At 42.2% G+C, this 8,722-nt stretch overlaps 1 protein-coding gene across 1 annotated transcript in view; it reads right to left on the bottom strand.

Moving 5' to 3' along the window:
* LOC104525236 (Bardet-Biedl syndrome 4 protein) overlaps positions 1 to 8,722 on the bottom strand; it is a gene marked incomplete at its 3' end in the record, with an annotated part of 30,212 nt that overhangs the window by 5,550 nt on the left and 15,940 nt on the right. The window contains 5 exon segments of the mRNA XM_029085051.1: positions 760 to 813; positions 2,261 to 2,333; positions 2,945 to 3,056; positions 3,815 to 3,878; positions 7,758 to 7,837. Of these exon segments, the coding sequence (XP_028940884.1) occupies positions 760 to 813; positions 2,261 to 2,333; positions 2,945 to 3,056; positions 3,815 to 3,878; positions 7,758 to 7,837 (383 nt within the window).

Raw genomic sequence — 8,722 nt, 5'->3', positions numbered from 1 at the left:
TTTAAGGTCCCTTCCAACCCAAACCATTCTATGATTCTGTGACTTTTGCTCCAGGCTTGGTGCAAAAGGAACTTCAGACACAGGAGCAAATCATTTCCATGGGAAAAAAAAGGTGCCTGCTGCACCTCCAGCAAACCAACTTCATAACTCTTCTCACCAAATCCTGCCAGACCCAAGGGGCAGCAAGTTTTCCTCTCCTCTCCTCTCCTCTCCTCTCCTCTCCTCTCATGAGGTGCAGCAGTTTGAGCTGTACATTGACGAAATGGTTTGGGTCTTTACCATCACACTTCTCTTTCTTGAAGACAATGGAAGTGGCATGCTCTACAGATTGCTGCTTCTCACAAAACCAGCAGCGTTTATGGTTCTGGTTTGAAAAGGCTCGGAAACAGAAGCAGCTCTTGTTGAAGCACAGCTGGCTTTCTGACTAGTTTGGGGCAGCTCTTTGAGGTTTCTTAAAAACAGAAAGGCTCTCTGAAAAATCCTACTTCAGAAAAAGCCTCCTGGCCAGCAACAAGGCCAGCCTCAGTTTTGCTCTTATCCAGCTGCACTAACTTGGAGCTGACTTGAAGTAACTCAACATGCAAATGAGAACAGAGACAGCTCGCAAACTCTTGCTCCCAGAAACAAATGCTGAAGCAAAAAACTTCCTTAATAATTCCTTCCTACCACTGCAAATGATCCACTTCAAACTACCAAAGTGAAACTTCTGAGAATCCTGCTTCCCGTTTGTCAGGTAGATAAGATGAGCATTTGCATTACCTTGTTGAAGTGTTTCAGGTACATGTAGCACACACCCAGATTGTGGCTGATCTCCTGTATGAAAAAAAAAAACCAAAACCAAATCAGCATGAGGTTTGAGATCCATGCTACATCATCTGCCAGGGACAACAGTCATCATCTTATGCAGATGGGGAGAGCCCTGTGCCTGCCCACACCCTCTGGCTTTGCAGATCATATAATATAAATATAAATTCAAGTTGTTTCAGGAACCTACAGAAAGAGGAGTCAAGCACCAGAAGGGCTGATATCCCTCTGACACCTTGAACAATATTGTGACAGAGTAGGAAGATTACTTAGGGATCCTAAACACTCTGGTGACGCTGGAGGGAACAACCATGCCTCTAATTCACCACCAGCAGTTTAACAGACAAGTCGCTTGCACCGTCCCCACTCTGATACATCTCGGGGAGCTGAAAAGCAAGGTCCACTAGTTCCTCATTTCTATTCTGGTGAGCATTTCACTGCTTCATCAGTTTAGACAGCCTTGACCTTTAAGATGAAACTCTCTTATTTCCCCATTAACCCTCTTCGAATGATATTTTCCTCCACACAGTCTCTCCAACGGTGGAGAACAGTAATTAATCAGTAACTCCTGGTTACCGTGACTTGCAGAATGAGACAGCACAAGGGAAGAGCACAGGTTAGCTAAGGGAAAGCAGACCTGAAAGAAGAACCATGGTATAAAAGATTTCTGAGCTGTCTGGCATGGGATAAGTTGAATAATACCAAACAACCTGAATTTTAGATGTACTGAGCACCAAAAAGTATGGCTAAAGTCAGCGAGCACCTGATGTCTTAGGGAAGGAGATCACATGTAGCGAGTCTATCTTAGAAACAACGCTTCCATGGGCAAAGCAGTCACCTGCAGACAGCTGGCCACAGCTAACTGCAAGCCAAGTCCTCTCTCGCTCACCCACTGTCACACATTTCCCTTTGCAATGCTCTTCCTTCACTTTTTGTCTTCTTACACAGAAAAGCTAATTTAACTATTGCTCCTGCAGCAATCAGCTTATGTTTTGCCAAAGTAGGTGAAGTAGGTAACAGGTAACCCTCTTGGCTAGTTTGAGGATAATCTTTTTCAATGGTGTTTGGCATTACAAAAAGATTCTCAATTACTCAAGCAAGTTTTAAAGATAACTGAGGGTTTCCAAACAGGGAAGTACTGCCCAGACTTTCCTTAATGTATATACATGGCTGTGTTAATACCGATACTTTACAAAGCTTAAACATGTTGCTCAGTTCTCTGTGCCCTAAGACAAGGTGCGGGATTTTGCAAGTAGAAATGATGCCTGGCTCCTGTGATCCACATCAGACACTGCAGAGCCTCATCCGTGTGCTAAAGGCAACTGAGCCTCTCAGACCTCTCTGCTGCTCAGACTGCAGGCAGCCTGAGCTCACCTCCGCTCGGAACAAGTTTGCAGTTGTCTTCATAAAACCGGAGAAACATCTACAATAACCTGCAACTCACTGAAACACTTACCCAGTCCTTTTCATCGAGTTTAGCTGCTTCGTTGTACACTTCAATGGCTGCCTTGTGTTTCCCCAAAAGAAACCTGTGAAAGTATTTCAATTTTTATTTGTTTCTTGCTCTGAAACCCCGCTGTGCAACCACTATCGCCTTTGCCAGTGAGAAATGATGGTATTTGCTAGTTCCCTGCGTGAGAAGCCCTGAGAAGTTTACAGTCTCAGCAATACTACAATCGGAGCACCGCTCCCTTTCAGGGCCAAGGTCATCAATCCTGAGAGATGCTGAGGCACTCCCTGATGTTACTGGAGATGCAAGGAATGAATTCGCGGGCTCTGCAGTCTGCCTTTGTCTCAAAAGAAAAAAACAGGTGATCTAACCGGACACTCTGAGACAGGGTCTGCAGGGCAAGTTTACACAGCTCAGGTCAGCACCATGAGCTCTGGAGCTAGAAATCAGGGTGTCAACTCTCATGTTTAAAGCACAAACAAAAAGAAAACACAATGGCAGCCAGGCAGATAACAGAGATTCTGCTTTTAAGTGGAGCCCACGCTTCTGGAAGCCAACTCAAGTGTTGATAAGGAGGAAGCATGCTTAGAATTAAGCAGCCTGGGATTTCACTTGATGCCTGGGAGAAAAAAACAAAACATGGAAGGTCTGGGGTGGCACATCAAAGAGAAACAATAAAACATCACTCACAGCGATCGTGCCACCTGCTTGAGGTTGTCAGCGCTTCGAGGGTTCATAATGGAACATGTCTGAAAAAGTTCAAGAGATTCTTGAATTTTCCCCTCCAAGCGAAATATCAAAGCTGTAAGACAACATATACCAGGGAAATTAGTCCATTATCTGCAGGAAAAATGTGCCTCTGACAGCAGGAGAAGGAGGGGGAGTACAGAGATATTATAACAACACCCATTTGGTCTTTCCCCCGGAAAGGCAGAAGCTGTGTCTGAGGGCAGAACGACAACGGATGCAAAGGACTCATGCAACTCACTTGGAAAAATTTCTGGTTTCCTGAATAAAGGCAGCTTTAAACCCTGGCAAATTGCTCATTAAGATGCAGTTCTGGATTTCCACCCCCTGCACCAATTTCTACAGGCTGCAGCATGTCCTTGGCCAACACATTTCACCCTGGTCATCTGCCAACACGACACATGGCACTTTGAATTGCATTGCCAAGTTTGGGGGGACATTTTTTAGGGGACAGAGGGCAGGAGAGGAAGGAGGAGAGCATCCTTAAAGCAAAGAATCACCTGAGGTATGTAGCTCTATCAGAAAACCTTCATCTGTAATACAATCAAACACACAACCCAAGCACATCGAAGGCCAAGAGCCTTCAAGGAGGAACTGATGACAAACTCATCGGTAAGGAGAAAACAGAAAATCTAATCTGCCCATCCACATAAAAATCCCAAACTTCAAAACTAGACCTAGCAAGTAGAAAAAAAGCCAAATATTTTTTACATACGAATTTTACATGTTTTTATCATCTGTTCCCCTTATTGTTCACTGTATCTCAATTCGCTTTAGCAAAATTAAGACTTTTGGAGGCCTCCTGCGACATACCTTGAACGTAGACTGCATATTCACACAGCCCATGAGACTCCTGGAGCTGCTCTTTGATGACAGCCTGAAACGACAAAGTGCAGAGCATACATACCAAATGCAGTCTCCCTCACCAAAAAGCCCGTTAGCTGGTTCGTTGTTACCCCGTTACTAAACTGTAGGATGACAGGTTTCAGAAGAATATAAACCTTTCAAATATTTTAATAAAGGCAATCTCTATGAAAGAAAATTGATTTCTGACTGACCAAATACCTTCTGCAATCTTGATCTGGAGAATTTTTTGTATGTGCTACATATAGCCCTGCTGTATCTGTGCTTACTGCAGAATGCCCTAAAATAACCTGAATTCAAACATCATGCAATGTGTTGATAGACACAGTTTTTCCTTATGTAATGGTAACAATGGTATCAGAACTACAAAATTTGTTTAACTGGAGTTTGTGCTTGGAAAAGTCAATATTAATACAGAATTTGTGGCTAGTTGCTGCAACATACTATCTTAAAACGCTCTAAAAGCGGTAAAGAGTCAATATTTTAACAAAGCTAATGACAGAGATTCAGTTTCAGCTACAGAAACCACAACCTCACGTATAATAAAAGCACCAGACTGCAGCTGGGACTACAAGAGCGCAAAGAAGAGCGCAAGCTCGTCATCGTGTGCGAAGAGCACTGTGCCAGGAATACAGACCTTTTAATATTTCTCTCTTCATTCCGTTACCAAAGATAATTAGATATTACCCGGGGAAAATGCCACAAGGAATCTCTGAAAGGATCCTCTGCTGATAAGGGTATCTACTCTAGGCTCTTTGTGAAGAAATAAATTGAATTGGAGCAACTGCAGCTGAGTCAAGGAAAGCCAAATGAACAAATGACGAGGACATAGGAAAAGGAAGGGGGAAAAAAACTTGATTAAAATGTAAATTCTTGCTGGCTGCATTCATGCAGCTGACAGTTTGGGGTGCGGTTTGGCTACATTTCATAATAACACATGACCCAAAATTATAACACTGGTCAAAAAGAGCGACCTTTGGGAGGATGAGCACTGTGGCTACAAACCAACCGCTTCATTTCTGCTCTGAGATTCCTCTTTTGCTCGGAAGTGGAAGAGACAAAGGGAAGAAAGAAAGATTTCTGGGCTAGCAATAACCTGGTACTCATCTGGCACTTCTGTCAAGTGGATGAGCAGCACCAGCATCCCCTGCCTCTGAGATGAATATAAATAAAAGACCTGAAAACAAGGAGGAAAATTGAACCTCAAATATACCACGAAGAAGGAAAGTGGGGTAAAGGCAAGGAGGGTTATTATTGAGCATCCTCTCTCGTAAAAAGAGAGGAAGGAAAAGGAAGAACAAGTTGAAGCTGCTCTTCCTTTCAGAGCTGTATCTGCTCATATATCTATATAACACTCTTTATAAAATACATTATTAAAGGACATTCAACTCAGACACAATCAAGCATCTCCTGAATACAGACACTGTATTGCTCCATCTATATAAAACCAGTTTCTCAGAGCAAGAGAGGGCAATAGAGAGCTATCTTTCAGAGAGATCTGATTAATTCTAAAAGCCCTAAAAAATCCCATAGCAAAAGGCCTTGAGCAGAGAAATATGATCTGTAATCCCAGCTTTTCCTCCCAAGTTTATTTAACTCACTGACAGAATTTAGACATACTGGCAGCAGACTAACCAGCATGAGTGATTTTAATTAATTAAAAGCATCTGGTAATTTTAATAATTCCTTCCTTGTGTATAACAGAAGAAGATTTCTGTTGTGAAAAACAGTTAGGGGGTAGGGCTGGAATTGATGCTGCAAGCAGAAAACAGAGTTTATTAGCTTTGCATGCAAAGAGCAAGAGCTGAATGATGATCACTGCTTAGCAGGGCTTGTCCTTCTGCTCCCTCCACTCCTCCCTGCCACTGCGATCGCACGGGATGCTGCAGCCGCAGGCTCTGGGGGATATTTGCCTTCCATCTTGCTGGGTAAAGGGGGGAGGCGAATCAAACAGCCAGCGTTATTAATCTCTCGCTGTAACGAGCAGCAAAATCTGTCTAAAGTTTGGCAACACCAGAATAGATACAGGAGTGGCACTGTAAGGGTTAAAATCCATTTATTGTCTTCACTTTGGGGGGGCTAACGCTGGGAAGAAAACTACTTTTTCTTGGCCTTTTATACCTTTGACAAATATGGGAGCTTTAAAAGTCATGTTAGAGAGGAGGCATTTGAAAGCACTGAGTGGGAACAAGGGTCTAGCAAGATTCAGACTAAAATTAATTGCATCACCAGTCACTTGTTTCTTAACTGAGTCTTAAAAGAAAATTAATGGTCTTTAATGAATGCCTAAACTAGTGAAATCAAGGAGTAAACAGCAGTTCGAGCTGTTGAGGACCCTGTCAATACCTCTTTGGTTTCGGATAGTATTAGCATGTTCAGGGCTGTCTATGCTTATCATGAATAAGGATGAGCACCTGGGACATCCAGATTAGAACCATAACTCCATGTTAACACCAGCGGAGAGAGATGGAGACTACCAGAGGGCAGCTCAGCCCACCTCAGATCCGAATCATCTTTTGGATGTGCCTACTGCTCCTCAATGAATGATGAAGCATCCTGAGATTCCTGTCTTCTTTGGGACAAATCCAAGCCTCTGAGAACACACCCATCACAACTGGGGAAAAGGATGGAAGATCATTTAACCTGCTATGGTCTGGTGCCAAACACTTCCAACTTTACTGCAAAAAGCCCTGAGGAAAGGCTTTGCTGCCTTTTACTTTGAAGCTATCGCAAAGCCAACCTGTCTAGCAAAAAACTACTAGCTGCCTTCCCTCCTTTTTTTCCCCCTTCGTATTTTGCTTGCTTCCATGACTGATGAAGATGTGGAGACGTCAATGCTGCCATTATATCATCCACTTGGTTATTTTTCTCTGTTTTCCCGAGCTGTACATCTTTTCTGCTCTCTGTGATTCTACATCACATCACAGCAACAGTAAACGTACAAAATCGGAGACCAAAAAAAACGCAGTCAGATCAACAGAAAAGGGAAACTATTTTCTATTTAGGTTGCTAGTCCAACTTTTGTTTATACCTATTTAAACCAAGATCTGCCAGGAAATCGCTATGCTTATGATCCAACCCTCCAGCTCCATTAATTAAAAGCTAAATTAATTTCCTCCAGCCTGCTACTTTCCTAAGCACCCCCAGGAGTTCTCCAGCAGAGAGAGACAAGTCCTGACCAACCCTGGTGTTTCAGAAGGAAAAAAGAAAAAAAAAAAAAAAGTCATTTCAGATCTTCTTTGCACACGATAGAAACAGAAAGGCAATTCTTATCCCCCTCCTCCTGCCCACTGGCACATCATCTTCAATAGCATGTGTTCATTTTATCAGGAAAACACAGCATTTAATAGATTTGCCATTTCCTAAGTCCACTTACCATTATAATCCCAAATCATACCACCACTTCCAAGGTACTCACCCAACCCAGGAGAAATTAAAGGGTGCAATGTGTCATGTGCAAAATGAAAGAATTTTGTTCAAGTGTAATCAAGACCTTTTTTCTTTAGACTTTTTAATAATGTTTTACTCAACTGAAGTGTTTTTCATAGCATCTCTGTAGTACCATTGAGAGACCTGCACTATGGAACTGTGTTATTATCAGTTTGGAAGACACTATTCATCACTTGCAACAAGACAGGTTTGCAATTTTTCCCATTTTTCCACTCCTAAAGACATACTAAGCTCACAGATTGCTCCAGAGAATTGCACGCGTGAATCCTGAAGGTAGCCAACAATTTGAGAACATTAAAGTTATTTTGCTTGTATTTTCTCTTGGTCCTCTTATTCCAAAAGAAATCAGGAAAGAGGGTAGGTTGAAAACTGGTGTGAAAACTATCTTTTCGTAATGTTAATAAAATACTTCCTAATGCAATGTCCCAAAATGAGCTCTTACCTTGCACTCGTCGTAGTCTCTGTGAACATATAGCAGATAGATCAACCAGTTTTTCCTCTCTAGGATTGGAAACTCTGGTGCTACATGCAAAATATGAACAAAATACAGGACATCAGATGATCAGCAGAGAAACTGGGCACAGCACAGAAATATTCTGAACTGCCTGATCCACAAGCACAACTAATTCAAGAACTGCAATTGCACCAGGCGATGCAATTAATCTTTCAACTCGAAGCCTGGAGTGTGGATACACAACCAGTGTCCGGTTTAATTTTACTTCTCAAACTGAGGGATAAAACACATTTTTCAAAATAGACTAAATAAGACCTCTTATTTAGAAGAAAACCACCATCTCAAGAGACTTGAGGCATCGACTCCTTCTGGTGCAGTTGCTGGAGCAAACAGCTCCAAGCACCAACTAGGCACACATTTAATTCAACATTAATGCTGGTCTGATGAAATTGGTTCTTCCAAATAGGCAAGCAGCAGCTTGGGGGAAATGAGTTGGATTCACATTTCGGAACTAGAGCAGAAGAATCAAAGGTCTTTAAAATAAATTTCTGGAAGTGAATGAGAAGGAAATGGGCGACATACACCAAAGGAGATTTTGGAGATGTTGCTGGTCTGAAGGTGCGAATAATTTAAAGAGGTCAAAGTTAGTTCTTTAAAATTGTGAAGGGACTATGAAACATCACAGGTTTGATATACTGCAAAGCTGCTGGCAGAAAAACATATTTGATGCAGTGGAGGAGAAAGACTTGTGCTCCAGCATTTCAATCCAAAGGAGCTTGCAGCAGTAATTATGGCAAATCACGAATGGATGTTGCTTAGTGATATTCACGTCGGGTTTAAAAGTTTAACACACTGCTGTGCATTTCATTAAGGCTTGAAATGTATTGCTTGTTACTCCTTTCTACAGTTCAGATGCTGGTAGCTGAGAGGTAACCATAGCAACTGGCAAAAAA

The sequence above is a fragment of the Antrostomus carolinensis genome, unplaced genomic scaffold, assembly GCF_000700745.2.
Source record: "Antrostomus carolinensis isolate BGI_N321 unplaced genomic scaffold, ASM70074v2 scaffold46795, whole genome shotgun sequence".
NCBI lineage: Eukaryota > Metazoa > Chordata > Aves > Caprimulgiformes > Caprimulgidae > Antrostomus > Antrostomus carolinensis.
The sequence above is the reverse complement of the archived record's forward strand: the minus strand, read 5'-3'. Positions and strand labels throughout refer to the sequence as shown.